The sequence below is a fragment of the Eucyclogobius newberryi genome, unplaced genomic scaffold (assembly GCF_026437365.1).
Source record: "Eucyclogobius newberryi isolate DKJ021-1_F unplaced genomic scaffold, fEucNew1.0.hap1 SCAF_1, whole genome shotgun sequence".
Lineage (NCBI taxonomy): Eukaryota > Metazoa > Chordata > Actinopteri > Gobiiformes > Gobiidae > Eucyclogobius > Eucyclogobius newberryi.
The window spans coordinates 13,210,468-13,232,345 of record NW_027315723.1 but is presented as its reverse complement, the minus strand read 5'-3'; the positions used below and the strand labels follow the sequence as shown (position 1 = coordinate 13,232,345).

The following is a 21,878-nucleotide window of genomic DNA, read 5'->3' as shown; positions in this document are numbered from 1 at the left end:
TGTAATTAATTCTGCTCAACACAATTGCCCATTGTGCCGTTGTCCAAGCGCAGCCGCAGAGCAGGTGCCCGGGGAGAGGGTTAGAACACACGCTGGTTAGATTGTCAGTCGGCACTAAGGCCACTGCAAAGTCCAGGAAGAGCCTGGCACACCTACCCACTGATCAAGAGCGTGTTTTAATACTAAAAGCTTTGGTTGAGTTTTGTCTGGGACAATTACCGTATTTTCCGTACTATAAGTCGCACATTTTGTAATAGTTTTGGCCGGGGTGCGACTTATACTTATATTTATACTATATACTCATACTTGTACTTCAAAGCTAAATCTAGAGAGGGGGCAGACGAGACTTGGTCCGTTGTTAAGGATACAAAAGCACCACACATAAGGTGGAGGCGTCGACGAGAGTCATTGTAAAAGATTCATATGCTTAGCACACGTGTGCAGAGGCAGATAGGGCGCTGACGTCTAACATGGGAAAGAATCGATCTAAAAGCGATGTGCCCATCCTGGAGACACGTGTCACGCTGGCAATGTCAAATAAATATGGGAAAGACTGTCTGGCGTGTCAGCCAGTGTGGACCAATAGATTTGGTTTTCCATCTGCCGGATCACTAAGCACGGACAAAATGGATGATTCATGCCATCAAAATTGGTAAATTTAATGAATAGAAATGAAGGTTTTGTGATTTCTGTCATGTTTTTGTGATTTTAATGATTGTTTTCCTGTTGTGTGAAGCACTTTGAATAGCTCTGTGTACAAATTGTGTCCTACAAATAAACTTGCCATGCCATGTGTGTAGAGGTCTAAACAATAGGGTTGATATATATTTAACATACGTGATTAACAGAAAACATTTTTTGTTTTTGTTTGCAGAGGAGATTACGTTGCAACCTAATTGCAACCAAACTCCATTTCACACAAATTATCATTTTAAGTAAGTTTATTTGCAGAGCACAATTCATACACAAGGCAATTCACACAACAGGAAAAAATCAGCGCAGAAAAAAATCCTTTCAGTCATTTGCACAGCTAAACAAAACAGTTTTTAAGCTCAGATTTGAACATAGTAGAAGAGTACCAGAACCAGAGTAGAAGCCTGTCTCACATCTTCAGGAAGACCATTCCAGATTTTAGCTGCATAAAACTGAAACACTTATACCCCATGTTTAGTTCTGACTCTGGCACCAGCAGGTGACTGGGCACTGTGACTGTCAGTCCTCATGTCTCAAACAGTTGAGGAATGAGGCAAGAGACAGGTGATGTTCCAGGTCGCCAAACACCACATCACACGGCCCACGAATATGGACAGCCGGTAAAAAGATCCTGTTCATTGATGCCAAATTGTGGGATTGGTGGGACAAATGGGACTCTGGGGACGGACAGTTTTGTTTCTACTTGTGCACACTTGTAAACTAAATACATTATCATGATTGGAGTAAAGACAACTTTTCTCAAGTTTTCCTTTAGTCCTTTAAGTCTTTCAATAGAAAATGTGTCCAGCGTCTGTGTCTGTCAACTGACAAGGCAATGGATAAAGATCTGCCAGAGTCTATCACCACCCTGCCTTGAGACAACCTTGTGAGTCTCTAGACTTCAGAGAATGTACCAGGACTCTATTTGACTGGTGTGGATGTAAACGTAGCAGTTTATTTCACAGCCTTTAAAAGGGAGTGCATGTCATTGTTCTGGAGATAGATTAGGGAGGGAGAGACAACGTTGTCAGGGACTGTGATCGGCTGTGCACGAGCAAATAAATGCTATCCAATACAACCAGTAGGAGGATTTTGTAGAATGGTGGCCCCCAGGCGGACTTCTGGAATAAGGTGAATAGCACCAAGCATCATATATCATTATAACTGCCGGGCTAAACAATAAGTGAAATACACTGGCTATTTATTCATCACCAAATATCCCGGCTCAAATAACACACAATATGCCAATTTTGCCTGAGTAATGTTTTTGTCCAGTAAAGGCCACATGAGGCCAAGTTGTAGGTTAGATCTGTGGAGAGGCGACAAAGCCCACAGAGAGAATAGATGGATTTTAAAGCAATCAAGGAATTGCAAGATAGAGAAGGTAAATGCTAAACTGTGGAACATTCCAGGCAACACAATAACATATCCATGGAAACAATCAGAATGGTTACATAGGTTACATTGCATATCTAAAATTAATAATTTTTCTATTTTTATGCATTTGTTGATGTCAGCGGAATCAAGTATGTATTTTCCTTGCCCTCATCCTGTTGATAATCATGCCTTATGACATAATTTGCAGATGAAGAGGAAAGATATTAAAGTGCTAAACCTGAAACATCAACAGTGAGGAGGAAGTATCAAGCCTTAAGCATTTTAAATTTGGAGAAATGTGTGTTATTTATTGTAATCAATCTTCTCAAACTAATATGTGGTCAAAGACTAAACCAGAATTAAATTGGGACAAAGTTAAAGGTGCACTATGCAACTTTTCTGGTGGAAGGTCCGCTACCTGCTTGTCTCCACAGAAATCTGGCCATCACTTGACCTGGTCGCGTCTCCTGCTTGTTTCCATGGAGATATTTCCGTTTAGAGCTGTACTGGTCAATCTCGGAGGCAGTAGGGGTCGCTCACAAAGCCCTTTCTGTTTATATGAAGCTTATTGTCTCGCGTAAAAGTGAAAGTGGATAAATGCGCTGGACAAACAGTCCGTTTACACAAGGAGGTCCACACCAGCGCGAGTGAACCGTGAGATACGATCAGCATGAGTACAGCTGTTCTCCAAGAGTTTAGACATGGAAATAGGACTGCTCCACTGTCGACTCATAAGTCTGCCCGAGACTCTATACTGAGCATTTATACCAGAATTACAAAGCTTCATGCAAGCTTCAGCATAGTGGCTTTTGTTCATGACCAAGTGTAATCAGCTTTTACACTTAGAGACTGATAAAAAAAATGCTTTATGTGTCTTCACATTATGTTTACGCCTGGTTTCTCAGGCAAAATAACATGTAACAACATTTTTATTTTCATTTTAAATCCGGTGTATTAAATCATAGGCAAATTAATTCTTATAACTTGAAATTTAAAAATCCAATATTTTAGGCTATTCCAGTAAGCCTATATTGTTATTTTTTTTAATATCCTACTTATGTTTAAGCAACACCACAAATGTATTAATAAATTATAAAATACATCTTGTTAGATCTTCAAATCTAATCTCAAAGCTCACAATAAAAAAGTGGGTTAATCCGAGACTAAACCAGATACAAACCAACTTAATTGGCCGTGGCTGCAGAGCCGCGGCGCGGTAAAATGGCCCAGCAGTTTCAGGAACCGTGGCACTGCCATATAGCCTCATAGCTAACCCTAACCTTAACCCCAACCTTAACCCGGCGCGGTCTAAAACGGCGCGGTCAAATAGCGGAGCAGTTTCAGGAGCCGCAGCACAAAATAACATGGCAGTTTCGGTCGCGCGCCGCGGCTCTGTAGACACTCCCTATTTAATTATTAATTTATAATGTAATCTACGGTCTAATTATGTGATATTGATCTGAAGAAAATTGTGTCACATACTTAAAATGATAACTATCACTCAACATATTTTGAGGAGGATATTGACAAAAGAGACACAAGGATTAAACTAAGACTACACAAAGACTCAAAGCCGGAAAACCAGCCCATTCTGAATTTCTGCTGACTTACTTATAGTTATAGTGTAACATAATTTTTAGATGCAAGGAAGATATTCTATACAGATTATGATACAACAATTATCATTTTAAAACATGCTTGCATTGGATTAGATTTTGTAGTGATTTCCCCCCAAAAAAGAAAAACAATATTTAAAAAAAGTATCTATGGACGTCTTACACATCAGGCAAGTTTCTGACATTCAATCACAAGCTTTATAGATTAAGAACATTCTAAAAATATTCAAAGATAGATTGATAACTTTTTAAATCTATTATAATTGACAAAATAATAATAATAATCCTGTTTTTTTGTTTTGTTCTGAAATAATTCAATTGTGATTAGTTAAGCCATCATTCATATTTCTTATGAAAAAGCAAATAAAGATTAAGAAGAACATTAAAGGTGTAATGGACGATTTTTTGGCACCAAATCTGAGTCTCATTTCCTTGTGGCGTGGACTGCCGATTAGTCCTGCCACATATCAATCATAGAACGCACCTACTGCTCACCTGCAGCCTCGTCGGCTCGTCCCCAGGAGAGCAGCACGTTTCCCTGTGGCACATTGATCTATCATAATATAGTTCCCTCAGTGTACAGGACAAAATGAAGACAGAGAAAGAAAAAGTTTGAGCTGGCTCAGAAGAAGACGGATATCTACGGAGACAAGAGATGCGATGCGATCCATCGCGCTAATAAACAAATGCATGTGTAGCAACGAGGCTTTTCTGTGCTTCTGCACGGGGGGAGTGCGCATGCACACTTCCGCTTGAGTTCTCAAATCGGCGAAAAATCCTCCATTATTCCTTTAAAAAGTAATCATTAATTGTAATATATGTTGTAAAAAATACAATACAATATTTATCATTTAGATGTACTATGAGTAAAGTTATATTTTGGCTATTTTTTAAACAAAAGTACACTGCCGATACGTTATTTTGCAGCAGACCACTACTTCCTGTTGTGTTATCTGCTTGTTTCTAAGGTGTCACTTGATCTGAGCAGAGGAGGAAATGAACTGAGGCTGAGAAAGAACAGTCGACCTTGAGCCTTTATTTTTAAAGAGATCATTTTTCAGAGTCGATGGAAAAGGCAGATACGGGCCAATAAAGATTGAGGACACTTGCTCTTTCGCTCTACGTGCATCTCAAAAGAACACTGTCATACTGAAGATGTTTTTTTACTTGAAGACGTTTTTCCCTCTTTGAACAGGGTGAACAAAGGGGGAAGGATTTAAGGATTTGATTTGGAAATAAACATAGCTTGAATATTTAATTGTGTATTATTTACACCAAAACTTGATTGGAGCCATGGTAAAAAAAAAAAAAAGCTATAATTTGTAACTCAGGAAAAAGTCTAGCAACATGACCAGAATGAATGGGGAGTAAATAAATGTCAAGCCTTCTGAATTAAAAGTGCACCATGTTACTTTTCTGGTGGAGAGTCTGTCTGCTTGTCTCCATGGTGAAATTATTGTTTGGAATGTTCTCTGAATGCTTTAAAATGATCTATCTTCATGGAGCCAAGCTGATGGTAGAATGTTTTTTGAAGGTGTTCTTGAGCACCAAAAAAACCCTATAAAAGAAGGATTTTCAGTTCTGTAAATACATTGAGGAATACAGGAGAGACAAGTGTAATGCCATATAAAAGCATCTCCATGGAGACCAAACATCATCTAACCAGAAAAGTTCTGGAGTATAAAATTGAGTTTTGGAGTAAATAAGTTGGTTAAAAATGCCCAGAAAATTATTCTATTTTAGAAGTAAACATTGTGGTGCGGTGTTCAGCTCTGTCTCTTTCTGTGCTCTGTTGAATCAAGCGTGTTCCCATCATGTGCTGCGCCGATTCTTATCTCTGTAATTGGCTTCAGTTGTGGAGGGGCGGGGCTGAAAACTGCCGCCCACTTCCTGAGATAGGATGCACTGAGGGTCACAGTCTGTGAGGGAGTCTACCGCCAAGCAACAAGTGCATCCTGCTCTGCTGGATGCTCAAGATGGACGTTTACGAGAGCGGTGTTATAGGGATGCTCGATTATTGAAAATATCGTAGCGTTCTAACTTGGCCGCAATGGTTGTCGGTAAGTTTTGGGATTGTTGTCGTTAAAATTAAAGCCTAACACGAGCAAACCTGTGACTTTTTCACGCACTGCTCGTCACATTGGTGTCAGATTTATGATAGATCAATGACATTCTTTCAAGAATAGTCAGTAACGGGTATTTCCAACAACTCAACTTCCCCGTCATACTTTCCGACAACCGCTACAATATATCAATCACAATTATGCTTGTCATAATTGTAATCACGGTTATTCAAACCATTATATGTATATATTTATTTTTTCAATCAAGAAGTACATTTTGGTATTTTGTAAATGTGTTTACATAAAATGTGGCCTTATATTGAACTAATTTGACCTGTAGCCCTCTGGTTAAACTGTGACTACAGCTATAGAGAAGTTGAGGGTTTTTATTTGTGTGCAGTGTTTTTATGTGACAGGGACTGGTTTAAAGCAAGTAGAATCAAGAACAGCAGCACATCAGCTATACGTTAGCATTGCTTCATGCCATTAGCTCCAGGACAAACTTAATGAAGACAATAAAGCACACTCCAGTGTTCTCTGTGTAGATACAGTGTCGAGTTAGTTTAAGAGTTTTACATTTTGCACTAAATCCGTTTTAAATAAGTAACAAAGTAGTTTGCAGAAAATGAATCATCCCAAACAAGTCGGTTTGATATACTTTATTGAGTCTTGACAGGAACACCAAGTGTGCAATGAATGAAAATGTCTTAATGAGCAGCTTAAATTTGGCCACAGTGATTTGATCCAACAGTGTAGTCATTTTTCCCACGCTCGAGTTGTGGACACGCAGCTCAGATCAACTCATCAGGAAGTAGCCTCCTTACAATGCGATCAGAAGAGAACGCGTGACTTCACAGACGAGCTGGACATGTCCACATGAGGAGGACTTGTGCTACTCAAATGGCAACGACAAAATGATTCTGATATAATTGGTCAAGACGCGCATTCTTCATTTCGTCGTTTGAACACGAGTTCAATGAGCGAGCCAAAGCCACGCCCACATCCTTCATGTGAATCTACCGGTTGATCTCATGGATCTATGGTTGATCTAGGAAGCTGTGAGTTGCGAGAGTTTTAAAGCTGACGTTCGGACGAACTCGGGGTAGTGCAGAAATGGTCGGAGGTCGGTGATGCTGGTGCAGAATACATTTTTATTTTTATTGAGGTATTGGCCAAAAAAACTGCGGAGAATCTCCGTTTTTAACGTTGGCGGGCTCGCGAAACAACTTATTAAAAAACTCTCGCCTGAGACAAAATAATAGTTTATCCGAGGGATCCAAGTGGTCTTATAGTTCTAAAATAGATCGTTCTAACTATTCATAAAAGGCTAGATGAGTAATTTTTATTTAGTTATTTGATAGGTTTAAATGTTTTGATAGGCACTAAATGTATCCAGGCTTGAGAACAGAACAAGATTAACATTAATATTTGAATGTGTCTTCTACTGTCACAAATGCAATCTTTAGTATAAAACATACAATCTTCTATTTGTCTTGTTTCTAAACAAGCAGAAATATTAGTCAAGGAATGGGTCATTCCATGGGTTAAAATCCTTTCACCAAATTCTAAAGGACACTTGCACCGCAGCAGTTGTCATCAACATTCAATAACTCAATCAGTGTGATGCAATTTGGAATACTTAACTACTTCTAGTCCGTTAAGATCCAAAAATCACATCACAATGGTCCAGAGGCATCAAAGGGTAAGCTGGCAGCAAAAGGAATGACAACTAATATAATGGTCACGCCATGTGAGCAGGGGGTTTGAAGTATGTCCAAGGATGTGAGTGAAATGTCTTTAGATTTAAGTTTTTTTTTTTTATTTAAGTTTTGGATGGTGTCAGCATAGCAGATCAACTTCCCAGTTTGCCTAATAGTTAATCAATGAGATTCCATTTGATAACATTTACTCTTGACTAATGCATGCGTACCACAAAGATACCACATCTTCCCAGAAATGTTACACATTTTCTAAACAAATTAGTGAATTTTGTGTTTCAGAATATTTAAGAATGCTGCTAATTAACAGTGTAATGGCTGCTAAGTGTTCTAGCTCACTTCTAGCTGTAGAACACTAACCCCTCCTACTCTAGTAGAGGCACCAAAAAACACTAAGATTAATTGTTAACAAAAACTTAAAAGGAAAAATGTATGGATGCAAGTTGACAAAGTTACTTTCATATTTTCTCATTTAGGCCGCAGTTATTTTATTACTTGGTTTACGGATCTGCCGCAGATTATTCATTTCTACAATATAAATAAAATAAATTATCAAAAAATACATATATATAATATAATATTATAAAGTACCGCCGACAAAACAAAATAAAATTAAATGAAATAAAAAACACATTTTCTCCAGCGCGTTTTGCTGTGACACTTAAAAGCGTGAGTTCTACCAATGCAAAACACGCTAAATCTACTCTTGCACGCTCCTGCGCGTCACGTCCCCCCCCCACTTCCCGTGGTGCGTTTTGGGCAAACCCGGAAGAAAAAAACTTTTGAAATTGAAATTATATTTATATTTCGCCCGCCTGTTCAATACATTTCATTTAAAAATCCGTAAACCAAGTAATAAAATAACTGCGGCCTTAGGAATAAAGCTTGGAAGCATTCTGTCAGAAAATCCAGTGAAAGCCCAAAATAAACAAATGCATAAAAAAAACATACTATTATTGTCTCAAGATTAAAAAAAAAAAAAAATGGACTATGGAACATTCCAGACAAAGTAATAACATCTCTGTAGAAATACACAATACAAAATTTGTGAAATTGATAATAGTTACATACCAGCCACGTTGACTTTCTCTGGATTGGTAACACTTGGAGTTGCTGGGCTCGTGCCAGTAGTCAGGTTCACCGTTCCATTGTAGAGGTTTTCGACCTTGGATTCGAGTTTGCCCAACCTCTGCATGATGTTATCCAATAGCACTGCCAGAGTCTTCTTCAAGTCTATGAGAAAGTTAAAGAATACATTTACAAAATAAGGTCTAAAACAATGCCTCTGGACAGGCACCCTGGAGGTGTTTCCAATGATCACACTCCAGGTTACTGGAAAGGAGAATCCGCCCAATATTTGAACCTCGGATTCAGGAGGACCAGAGTAGTTTTCATCCTGGTCTTGAAACACTGGACCAGCTCACTCTTCGGGTGCTCGAGGGTTCATGGGAATTTGCCAAACCAGCCCACATGTAGATTGATTGATTGAAGGCTTTCTACTGGGGTGTTCTTTGCTCCGGGAGCACAAGATCCGGGCCCCTTGGCTCAGGGCTGTCCGGTCCCTGTATCTCTTATTTCGTTGGATTTGGGAATCAAATCTGGATGCCTCCCCAGGGAGGCTGTAACTGAACTGCACCGTGCTGCGCACTCCTGTAACCATGTTGCTTGGAACCCACATTGCGCACAATGTGTTGTTCTAACCATGTCAATGATAAACGGGCCGGGAATACCTTCCACTTGTCCATTGTCTATCCCTATAGTCAATTTCTCCCATTCTTGTGAGACCCAGGGTGCACACTTGGTCCTGCGGACACTCGCTCTGGTCCACTTTCACATATGTAGCTAAGAGTATAAAAGTGGGGCCATTTTAGCTGCCAGACAATTGGTGCTTGGTTGCAGAGTGGGAAACACCTGTTAAGCAGAAAAAACCCAAGGCTGGAGAGACTTTCTCAAAATCTCAGGTCTCAAGCCCCTGAGCATTAATAATAATAATAACTTTATTTATATAGCACTTTTCAGTGACCCAAAGACGCTGAACATATATAAAAAAGGGGGGGGGGGTATTTACAGACAGGGGGGGACAACACGTACAATACACATTAATATACAGATAAAATGAACAAGACAGAAGAAGTAGAGAAAAAGATGGGGATGTAACAGGGGGTAGAAGAGTAGGCAATGGGGTAGAGGAGGCGAGGGGTAGGGGAGGTCATAGGCTTGGGTGAAGAGGTATGTTTTTAGGCGGGATTTGAATGTTGTGAGTGAGGGAGAGCATTACTATGGAGCATATCTCACATGCACACACAAATCACACAGATCTGTGGCCATTATATTTTATTTTCAAAACAATCTGCTATATTAAATGAGGCAGGTTGATTGTTATAAAAATAAAAAATAAATCCTCTCACAGGAATAAATAATAAATAAATAAATAATATAACTATATTATTATTAATATTATTTATGCAGTGGGGTTGTCAAAAGTATTTGGCAGTACTTCGGCGCATTTGAAGGATTTGATGACGAGGAATGAACTGAAAAAGTGAGTGTATTGTGTTGTATTTTACGTGTTGCAACTGAACGAGGCTGGGAGTTGTTGTGAATATGCTAACGTGTCTTTTAGCGGTAGCAGAGTGTGCTCTGTGTTTGTATTTTACGCGTTTACAAGTGATCTTGACTGAGAATTGATTTGGATATGCTAATGTGTCTGTTAGCAATAGCAGAGTGTGTTTTGATGTTGAACAATGTTGATCTGGATGAGTTGAACGCGTTTCATAAAGCTCAACTGTCTCTGACTTATCGTCTGTTTTGTTTATCTTATGCGCTTTACGTCCAGTGCACTTTATTTATGGACCAGTACACATGGTACACAGATAGCTGATGGTGCGCTTAATAATCCGGTGCGCTTTTTCGTGCGCAAAATACGTTAGTTGAGAAAATATATGGCCCAACTAACCCAATTGTACCCATTTATTCTGGATTTACTGTATACAGTTGTTTCTTTGGGCATTACAGAACAATCAATTCCAATCTCAAGTTTCCAATGAACCCTCCCATTGAACCAAACACAGCTCTATTAATGGCATGAATAACTTATTGATGTGTCTTCAACCTGTGCCTGAGCGAAACAGGTTTATAGCCCGGTGCAGCCGTTTCTGTTCCGCTCTGGTCATTTAGTTTCCCTCATTTCCCTCATCTGAAATGCTATTGATTATTTTGAACATATACATTTCTAAGACTCTGCATTAAAGGCTGCATCATTTAGCACTTCATAACACACCTAGGACCGAATCATTTGGGGAAAAATCTCTATGCTCGTCTATAGTATTGCTTGACAACATCACAATAAGCAGGTAACGCTACCAGGCTAGATTACAAGTCAGATTTTGTTCACAGTTAGAATCCAAGGGTATATTTATAGCAATAAAACCATTGGTATTAGAATAAATAGGTTGTGGAGACCCACCATAGGCCGTCATGCTGCCCACATATGGCCCGTCCATCACACTCTGGTTCTCTTCCGCCAGGGCCTTGATGTAGCGTTTACTGAGGTCCAAGATCTGGTGTTGAAGCTCCGCGCTGCTCTCATGAGTTACCCGCTGCTGGATGGTGAAGTGCAGCAGCATCATGCCCCAGATGAAGCCGAAGATGACCAGGAAAAAGCCCAATTTCTGGGAGGAGAGCTTCCACAGAAACGGGGTGGCCATGTTTCTCACCAAGGGCCGATCAGGAGCTCAAATGGGACATGGTTTGAAGGTTTGGGTTGGTTTTCTCTTCGAACGCATCCTCCCGATACACCTCAACCTGAAAGACAAGAATACATTTCAAACAATAGCCCTCCCAGTAAGTTGATTTTGTTGAAGATAAAAGCCATCTTTTCACTCAAAGCTCGAAAAGGAAAATATACAGTATTTAATCATGAATAATATTGTGAATCTTGTTTTGAAGCTGCTTTTCTGTAAATGTGAATTAAACCATGTTATTTCAGAGCAGGATGTTTTCTTGCTTGTGTGCGTAGCGTGCAGCAGGCCATTGGATGTAAATAGATTACATAAATGGTGAACGGATTTAGTCCGAACAATGTCTCCATAATCTTGTAGTGGCTTTAATATTTTCATTGCAGTCCTAAGCAGATAGCCTTTGGCCTTGTTCTGAGGAAAGCAGGCCAGATGGTCCAGTGCTCTCAATATTATAATACTAGTGTTAATTTTGTTTAAAAAATATGAATGTTTATCTCAAAAAATTATATTGCAGATGTTGCAGAAGTAACGTAAAAAGTAAAAAAATAAATGCAACATTTTTGTTTTTGTTCCCATTTTGCATGGACCTGAACTGAAAGATGTTAAACTTGTTCTAGATACACAAAAGACTCATCTCTCTCAAATACTGTTAATAAATCTGTCAAAATCTGTTTTACTGAGCAATTAATGTCAATTTTAACAATCCATTCCACCTCACAGGTGTGGCAGTTCAAGATGCCGGTGAGATGCCTTGAATATTGCATGTGTGTGATTAAAAAGGAGACTTGACCCAGACCCAACCTGGACAAAAACTAGGTCTAACCAAACTTAAAAATAAATAAAACTTAAAGAGTGCTTTATGGGCCAGTGGTGGAGCAAGATACTTTCAGCTTTTCTAGTGAGACTTAAGAGTGATTCTGGATATAGCCTCAATCATTAAAAATGTATCAGGCCTGAAAAAGTATCCATTTTGTCCTGGATAAAAATGCCTCGACTTCTCACATTCAGGTGACTCCAGATTTAATGGACTTTGCCCTGGTTGTCACTCAATAAATTGTGATTAATTATTTCAAATTATTTTAAAATCACAAATGTAGGACTGTAATGCAATCGATGTATGCAAGTATGTGTAAAATATTTACATATTTTTGTGCTGATAGAGCAAGTCCTAGTCCCAGGCCCAGTGCCCGGCCCCGTCCCCGGCCCAGTCCCAGTCCCCCCCGGCCCCAGTCCCCCCCGGCCCCAGTCCCCCCCGGCCCCAGTCCCCCCCGGCCCAGTCCCAGTCCCCCCCGGCCCCAGTCCTCCCCGGCCCAGTCCCCGGCCCCGGCCCAGTCCCCCCCGGGCCCAGTGCCCCCCGGGCCCAGTGCCCCCCGGGCCCAGTCCCCCCTGGGCCCAGTCCCCCCCGGGCCCAGTCCCCCCTGGGCCCAGTCCCCCCCGGGCCCAGTGCCCCCCGGGCCCAGTCCCCCCTGGGCCCAGTCCCCCAACGGCCCAGTCCCCGGCCCAGTCCCCGGCCCAGTCTTGGCATCATCAGGTGATATTCACGTCATTGAGTAATATTGGTTTCAGCCAAAACCACCAGTATCAGTCCGCAATGTTACGCCTTGGTAATGAAAGAATTGACTGCAATCCCAAAAGAAAGAAAACAACATTTGCGTGGTCTGCTGCTGGATACTAACAGAACTGACTGTAACTTTAATTCAGTCTTTATTTGAGTCAAAAGACCCAGCCATAAAAAAGTTAGAGACTTTTAAAATCGATAGAAAAGTTTTAGACAAAACTTATCATTAAACATAAGCGCAACGAATTCACCCGCAACCTGTGATTTTTCAGACATTATATTACTTGTTTTCCTCCTAAATGATCAGTTTAGACATGTTTAATCTAAATTTAGTGCGAGTGGTTTTAAGAAGAAGAGAGAGTTCTCTGTGTCTGTCAGAGACTGAGGAGGAGAGACTGCTGTTGCTGGAGGGACAGAGGAGGGACAGAGGAAAGACAGAGGAGAGACAGAGGAGGAGTGACAGAGGAGGAGTGACAGAGGAGGAGTGACAGAGGAGTGACAGAGGAGTGACAGAGGAGTGACAGAGGAGTGACAGAGGAGTGACAGAGGAGTGACAGGGTAGTGACAGAGGAGAGACAGAGGAGAGAAAGAGGAGGGACAGAGAGAAAGAGGAGAGACAGAGGAGTGACAGAGGAGTGACAGAGGAGTGACAGAGGAGAGACAGAGTAGTGACAGAGTAGTGACAGAGTAGTGACAGAGTAGTGACAGAGGAGAGACAGAGTAGTGACAGAGGAGAGACAGAGTAGTGACAGAGTAGTGACAGAGTAGTGACAGAGGAGAGACAGAGGAGAGAAAGAGGAGGGACAGAGAGAAAGAGGAGTGACAGAGGAGTGACAGAGGAGAGACAGAGGAGAGACAGAGGAGAGAAAGAGGAGGGACAGAGGAGTGACAGAGGAGAGACAGAGTAGTGACAGAGGAGAGACAGAGGAGAGAAAGAGGAGGGACAGAGAGAAAGAGGAGTGACAGAGGAGTGACAGAGGAGAGACAGAGGAGAGACAGAGGAGAGACAGAGGAGAGAAAGAGGAGGGACAGAGGAGTGACAGAGGAGAGACAGAGGAGAGACAGAGGAGTGACAGAGGAGTGACAGAGGAGGGACAGAGGAGGGACAGAGGAGGGACAGAGGAGGGACAGAGGAGGGACAGAGGACATATGCACATAGAGGCAAAAGCAGTGACTGGTTCTAAACCCGCAGCAGACATGTGTGAGCAGCAGAGGCTGACACACTCCTCTGCTGCTCTCTCATATTTAGATTAAACCCGTGTTGGCATTGGTCATTTTTCTGTTGCTCAAAACACATGTCACACAAAACACATCTGTCACACGTAATGTGCGCACATTTCTCCAAATGTCTCACACCCCTCTTGGCACGGCTCTGCGCCCCCCAAACGGGGGCGCTCCCGTTTCCGAAACGGGAGCGCCCCCCCAAACGGGACTTTGAGAAGCTTTGCTATAGTCTATATTTAAACATAGGACCACATATGCCAAACTTTTTAAATTTTCCCCCCCAAAGGGTATTATGTTTTATTAGAATAAAAATGAATTTGTTTACAACTATATTTCACAAACAAATATTCCCCCCAAAAAACAAAAATTAGAATAAAGTAGGGTTGTCAAAAGTATAAAAAAAATCTGATAATCGATACTAAACAGGAAAATAATCACATGAACAGGACAAAATGTAACCTTTTCTGAACAGTTTTAGAATAATCTTGAGCTGCATTAGAACTAGTATGTCCACAATGTTTAGCACATGTCTATTGTCTAAAACCTTAACCTAATTTTAAAATAATCATTGTGGAGTATGAAATTTTAGTATTGGGACAACTCTAGACTAAAATCCACAAAATTTACCTCAAAATGGGACAGAAACGTCTGGTTTACGTAATCTCAAAGCGTAGAAAGAATTCTAGAAGAAAGTCTTATTCTGCACACTTAGATCTGCGGAATTCTTTCCACAAATACACAATATTGTTTGTTGTGGAGGAAATTATGGTACTTCAAAAATTGGAGCATTCGATTTCAATTAAATTACCGGTAGGAATAGTTTTTGGAATGAATGTGATATTATTTCTTTCAGACAAATATTGCCCAGCCAAATGTCGCCTCCAGTCTAGTCCCTGGTCTCCCTGGTTTGCTGCTTGGCCAAAACCTGAGACGCTACACTCTGATCATGTGTTGCTGCCATGGCGACCACTGTGACTCTGCATCTTAATGGACTCCTTCACACTAACTCCACCTCTCAATAATTTATCATCCCCTCTGGAGACACTAGCATTGCAAAAAATGAACATCTACAAGTGATAAAACCAGTCAAATGTCTATATAAAAAAATATGATATGAAAAATATAAATGTCATGCAACCTCAGGTATGTTTTTATGAGTAACAGTATTGAGTGGTGTTGGCTACCTATGATAAATGTAACAGATCATCAGCTTTTTAAACTTCTAACTTTTGACCGTTTTCATATGTAATCACACTGTGACGGTTTGCCGGTGTTTTTAAGGTTGAGTTTGCGGCGTGCCAGCCAAGTCTCCCTCCTGACTTACAAGATATATAATTTTTTATATATTTTTAAGAGTCAAACATGTCCCCAGAATCAAATGTCCATAAACAACAATTCCACTGAAATAGTCAGCTCAGACTTCATAAGTTCAGGGCAAGGCAAGCAGCTTAAAAAACAGCTCCCTAATACAGGTGCTCCCAACAATCTACAATGTGGAAACTTTATGCTTTTGTCTTCAATTGCAAATAAATTACATAAATAATCATGAGGCCCGTTGTATGCAATGATGTCACAACGTACTCTACAAAAACCCGAGTATGAAACCGAAATGAAAAAACACATATTTAGCATGAAAATACAAGTATTATATTGAGACTCCAAAAATCTGAGCAGTCAAATAATCTTATATCAAAAACTCAGTCAATCGGTCGGTCGGTCACTTTACTTAGCGGACGGAGACGAAGGAGCGGAGAATGGACGAGAGATTGAAGAAATGTTTTTTTAGATGGAACAACGGAATGGGGGCGGTTACTGAGGCTAAAGAGGGACTGAACAGCCTCTGGTTACGTGGCGACGTTTTACTGCTTTACTCCTGAGGACCTGTGGACCCAGATGCCCCTCTCCTGGTGAAGTGGTCCCTGCCCCGTGTGGACGGTCCCTCATCTGCCTGAAGAGTGGGTCCAGCTCGACTCCGACGGTCCCTCATCTGCCTGAAGAGTGGGTCCAGCTCGACTCCGACGGTCCCTCATCTGCCTGAAGAGTGGGTCCAGCTCCAGTCTCCTTGTGTCCGTCTGTCCGTCTGTGAGAGTCGGATCTCTCCTTCACTGGAACTCCTCCAGGTTTCTACGCTTTTTTCCCAAAGAGGTTTTTTTAGTAGTTTTTCCTGGCCGAGAAGGAGAGTCTAAGGACAGAGGACCCTGGGACATCGTCCCTCGCCACCAGACATTGTCTGACTCCATCGCCACCACAGACATTGTCTGACTCCATCGCCACCACAGACATTGTTGATTTGGCCCTCAGAGGCGACTGTTGTTGTGATTTTGGGCCTTACAAAAATAAATTGATTTGATTTGATTTTGGTATTGTCACATTTTTTTGTCTTAAGGAAGATGTTGGGTTGAACGTGGGAATAGTTGAGCAAACATGGGGATGGGCGTGATTGTATAATGTAGGGGGAGTTGTAGAGTTTTCACTATCCATTATCACCACAGGACAGTGGTGATAATGGGCTGAACATTGTTTATATGAAAGAGGCACTTCACGAACGATCGGGACACGCACTGGAATCGCTTTAAATTAACTTGTTTTGACTTTATTCGGCTGGATTGAGTGTTTTCGTCGTGTCGTTGCGATGTGTCTTGGCTCTGAGTCCCCCGGCTCCGGCCCCGCCCCCGGGCCGGCGCCGTACCGCGTTTCCACAAAGGAGGAACTAATGAAACTGCGGAGAACAGTCGTCTTACCCGGAGATCGTCACGTTATCCCGTCGCAATACTGACCTAACCTAATACTCATGTGCAATTCTGTCATATGTGCAATTGCTGTTGGAATTCATGTGCAATTACTGTGAAATTCATGTTCAATCTATGTGCTGTCGTGACACATATTCATGTGCAATTGCTGTCGTGATCACATGCAATGGTAATTATGTATTTATTTGTCCGTGGGAGTTTTTGTTTATTTATAGATCTTCTACTGAAAGTGTTTTTCAGACTTCCTATAAGTGATCTGTTCTTCTGTATCTACCTCTGTATCTACCTGCGTTGCACCAATGAAATTTCCCCATGTGGGACAATAAAGGAATATCTTATCTTATCTTAACAGTTTTTTCCTATGGACCAGTGGCGTGCGGTCAGGGCAATCAAAGAAATCAGTGATTGGCAAATAAAATCTAAAATGACTGTGTGTCACAACTAGGTAAATAGTTCCGAAATGTAATCAAATAAACCCATTTTCCCCTCACTTCTGAACGGTACAGTGGGAACTGGCAGGCTTTTAGCTAGAGGGCCGTCTTCCCATTTTTTTGAACGGGGTATTTTGACATGTGGACGGGCATTTTCGAGTGCAAGGACAGGGTAATTTTTATTAATACATTTTAGAAAAGGGAATATCATCATTAAATCGGGCCGGGAAGCGTTTGACGATAGTCCGCCATGGTCCGCGCCATGACAGTTTACGGTTTACCGAGTGAAAATTTGCATGCTGCGCGCTGATTGGTCGACAAAGTTTGTGTGCTTGGCTCTGATTGGCTGCCGAGCCGTGGTCCGGAAAATGCCGAAGCTCCACGTTTGCCGAACCTCCACGGCTAAATACAATGTAAAATACGGCGCGATACGCCGCTCCTAAGTGGCGGAGTGTGATCTGCACGGCCGAGAGGCGCAGGCGGCGCGAGAGTATGGGAAGTCAATATGATACGAGAGGCGTGCGGTGTTTTCAAATTCTTTCTAAAAGCCTGGGAACTGGGAAGCTTGACTTCCCTCTGTCCACAGCGGCTCAGTCTGTGACCTTATTCTGAGGCCCGTTCATGTTCTGCTCTCTAACGTGAGCTTTTAGAACCAGAGCAGAAAGCAGCTTCTTTTAAATGTTTGACTTTGCGCATGCACTCTGAGGACCACACAGGCTTAAATCGTGCTGAATAAACCTATGGGAAAACCGGATAAGTCAACAGATTGTCATCCTGTGCAGCAGAAAGGCGGCAACGCAGCAAACCATCAACAAGTGACAAGCTATTGTCTTTAGTTGTAGCTAAGGCTGTTTGCGTTTCTAATTATTTAGATATTAGTTAGAAATACAGGCATTTAATGACATAATGAGCTATTTTGCATCCAATGGAGGATCCCGGACTGATTGTGAAATGAGTGAAATGACTAGGGCTGGGAAAAAAAATAGAGTTAATCGATTTTGGATCGATGTAATTTAAATTTTGCAATATTGATTCATACGGCATAAGATTGATTTTTCCCCATGAAGTCTTGTGCGGGTGCAGCGGTGGCGTGTTTATGTCCGCTTGTCAAGCGTGCAAGACGCAGGTAAAACTCGGCTCAGCGAGCCGTCCCAACTCAAGTCTGACGTCTGGAACCATTTTGGATTTAAAACAAAGAGCCAGATAAAACCAAAGTGGTTTGCAAAATCTGTGAAGCGGGCAGTTATTGTGGAAATACTACAAACTTCACTTGACAAGGTATCACACTACACTAACGTTAACTTCCGACAACAAGCCGTCCGGCAAAGCAAATGAAACTGAGGGAATCACTAACATGACCAGCCGATTCTCCGTGGGTCATAAAGATAACAGAGGCCATCGCAACTTTTGCCTGCAAAGATTTACGCACCCCTTTACTCCTGACGAGCCACACCGCTAATAATATGGCCGTGGCTGCAGAGCCGCGGCGCGGTCAAATGGCCCAGCAGTTTCAGGAACCATGGCACTGCCATATAGCCTCATGGCTAACCCTAACCCTGACCCTAACCCTCACCCTAACCTTAACTCGGCGCGGTCTAAAACAGTGTGGTCAAATAGCACAGCAGTTTCAGGAGCCGCGGCACAAAATAACATGGCAGTTTTGGCAGCGCGGCGCGGCTCTGTAGACACTCCCTAATAATATAGCTAATATGTTGACGGGGGCCACAGGAGTGGGGGGCCATACAGGAGTGAGGGGCTGACCAGCAAAGACCCAGCAGTCGTGACGGACAACGCTGCAAATAATGGTTGGTGCCTAATGGAATTGATCTACGGAGCTCATATTTCACTCACTAATGGGTTTTTATGGTCTGATTGGAAATAATTAATACCCATGTAACAAATTTACTCTATAGCGCCCCCTACCCATTGTGTGAAAAACTCAATATTGTCCGATTTGTTTGAAACTCATAGGTTATATTCTCCTCGAGAAAATATTGTGCATTTTCACAATTGGCCAGCAGGGGCGGAATTAATGCCTTCACTTCCTCTTCTTTTATTTTGATGGAACATTTCCTCTCACGCCGTGGTCTTAGCATTGGCGTTAGCATGAGCATTAGCGGCGGGTCTCTGTTGCTAGGTGACGGAGGTACAGGGAGGAGGGGGTTTAAAGAATAAAGTCTAAAGAATAAAGTCTAAAGAATAAAGTCTAAGAGAATAAAGTCTAAGAATAAAGTCTAAGAGAATAAAGTCTAAGAAATGCAGTGTGGGGCCTGCTACATACTGAGGAATAAAGTCTGGCGGCAGTGCAACACTCGGATGCCAACCGCCATAAAACAACAACAACAAAACACGGTTATTTCATGGCTTGCTAGTAGTACTACTACAATCTTGATGTTATAAAACCCACTTCGACTTCTTAATGTCCGAAATGTCTATACATTTTCTCCAAACAACAGAAAAGATTACGATTACAAATTTACATTTATTATTTCAATGCAATTCCTCATTTCAACCAGACTATATAATATACTTTTGCACTGCAGTGTGAAGTAGCTGAACTATGACGAAAGGGTGACGGGCAGACGAAACCAAACCCACCACAGCGTCTGCAGAGGAAGTGTAGACTGAGGTTGGGGACACGCAGATCAATGCTAATGTGCTTAAAACTTCTCACTTGGAGGCTCTAGAGTCAGAGCACACAGATCAGACAAAATATTACGACGAGCGGTATACTGTACATGGAGCTCAACTGAAAGGAGAAACCTCAGGGGCTAAAAATGATTCTTATTTCGAATGGATTACTGATGCATTAACCTGATATGCATAGGACGTCCCATGTGTGGGACAGGCACATGTGTGCCACCACGTACTCATGTGCCATCACGCTCCCCAGTCACAAAGTCTTGCCTTTTTGAATATGTAATCCATTTTCACGTGCGACAATCACATCCCGAACACACACAGTCTTTGTACAGAAAAGCACAAAGTTTTAACTTTCCTTACCTTGAAGTATCATGTCAAACTTCAATATTACCCCACAAGATTTTTCTCAATCCGTTCGTAATCGTCCAACGAAATAAAATCCAGTAAAACAATTAGGTCTAATGAATATGTTAGATCCATGAAGAAAAAAAGTTGTTGTCAACTCCATTTTTCTTTTGCCCATATCAAAGAGAACAGAATTTTCAGCGGGATGTCCTTGCTACAGATGATAAAGTCCCATGACCTCATGGGCTTTGTACTTCCAAAGCACCGAACGTCAAAGAGGGAGAGGACGATGAAGAAGAGTCTCCCTGGAATAAAGCCGGTTGGTCTCTGACACAACAACTATTCTAGTCACAAAGTCATATGGAGTGTTTGATACAGCACAGCGTAAAACACGTCTGAGGACAGTCTGAGGAAGAACAAGCCCTGGACTAAAACTGTGAGGAGACCTTGCTCAACACCCGGTCTGGAGAGACGGGAGATGGCGGAGGAGAGTGGATCGGGGATGGAAAACGTTCTGGACGGCGTGGAGGAGCAGCCTTTTCTGCCTGCACGTGCCCGGAAAAGTAAAAAGTCCCTTAGCTCGTCCGAGGGTTCTGGGAATGAGCAGCAGGATGAGGCTGAAGCTATTGATATCCGGGGTGAGAGCAGAGACTGTAAGGTGATCATAAAGCTTGCACAGGATAGTGCATCCTTTAAGGAGTGGAATTCAGTGGCATTGTCAAAGAGCCTAACTGTAGCTGTGGGAGTGATCAAGAGTGCGAGTGTCCTTAGAGATGGCTCGCTGCTGGTCGTGTGCAAGGACGCGGCTCAGCAACGGAAGGCGATTGGAACTAAACGTCTGGGTGGAAAGGACATTCTTGTGTCTGATGCTGAAAGAAACACGGTCAGAGGAGTTATCGTAGGTGTCCCTACGGCGACGTCCGTGGATGAAGTTAAGGAGAATTTGACTGGAGTTACGGTGGTGGACGCTAGGCGTTTGAAGGTGACCCGGTTTGGGGTAAGATGTGACAGCTTGTCGGTAATGGTAACACTTGAAGGGAGGTGCCTGCCTAGTAAGGTGTTCATTGGGTACATGTGCTAAAGCGTCAGGCCATATGTTGCGCCGCCCCTGCGTTGCTTTAAGTGCCAGCGCTTTGGGCATATTGCAGCGGTCTGTAGAGGGAAGCAAAGATGTGGTAAATGTGCAGGAGACCACGAGTATGGGAAGTGTGACGTGGGTGCAAAACTGAAGTGCTGTAACTGTGGGGAAGAACATAGCTCTGCCTTCGGGGGATGCAGGTTTAGCAAAAGAGCTGCTGAGGTGCAGAAAATAAAGGTCTCTCAAGGTATATCCTATGCAGATGCAGTCAAGAAAGTTTCAAGTAACGAGTTTAGAGTAAATACAGAGAGGAGAGCCAGCGCTGCTCCCAGCCAGGGCGAAATGAGAAAGGCCAGCGTGGCTCCCAAGAAGTGTGAAGGTTTCAAGAGTGGAGGTTCCAGAATTAATGAGAATACCCTGGTTGTGGATAGAGAGGATTTTGTACTCTTTATGGTGGATGTTGTAAACTGTGCTGCTCAGACTCAAAGCAGAACTGAAAGGATCAGGATCATTGCTAAAGCTGCAGGGAGATTCCTTGGAACAAAGGAGCTTGATTGGGCAGATATAGAAAACAGGCTAAAGGCGCTAAATGGGAGTCGGAGTGATGGGGGTCTGCTTGTGGGGAGTCAGAGTGATCAGAGT

The 21,878-nt window shown here is 42.2% G+C and overlaps 1 protein-coding gene and 1 long non-coding RNA gene across 4 annotated transcripts in view; one reads left to right on the top strand and one right to left on the bottom strand.

Moving 5' to 3' along the window:
- Nucleotides 1-21,878, bottom strand: part of mgat5 (alpha-1,6-mannosylglycoprotein 6-beta-N-acetylglucosaminyltransferase) — a 100,767-nt gene that overhangs the window by 66,219 nt on the left and 12,670 nt on the right. The window contains exons 2-3 of the mRNA XM_072464919.1: nucleotides 10,934-11,271; nucleotides 8,539-8,700 (exon numbers count right to left, since the gene is read on the bottom strand). Of these exons, the coding sequence (XP_072321020.1) occupies nucleotides 8,539-8,700; nucleotides 10,934-11,174 (403 nt within the window). The 5' untranslated portion in view covers nucleotides 11,175-11,271. The remainder of the gene's footprint in view (nucleotides 1-8,538; nucleotides 8,701-10,933; nucleotides 11,272-21,878) is intronic.
- LOC140364670 (uncharacterized) lies at nucleotides 13,333-13,895 on the top strand. 3 transcript variants are annotated; one of them, XR_011927727.1, is made up of 2 exons: nucleotides 13,333-13,441; nucleotides 13,573-13,895. It is a non-coding gene; the product is annotated as an uncharacterized lncRNA (long non-coding RNA). The 3 variants fall into 3 exon arrangements; XR_011927725.1 differs by having other exon boundaries at nucleotides 13,333-13,507; XR_011927726.1 differs by having other exon boundaries at nucleotides 13,333-13,518.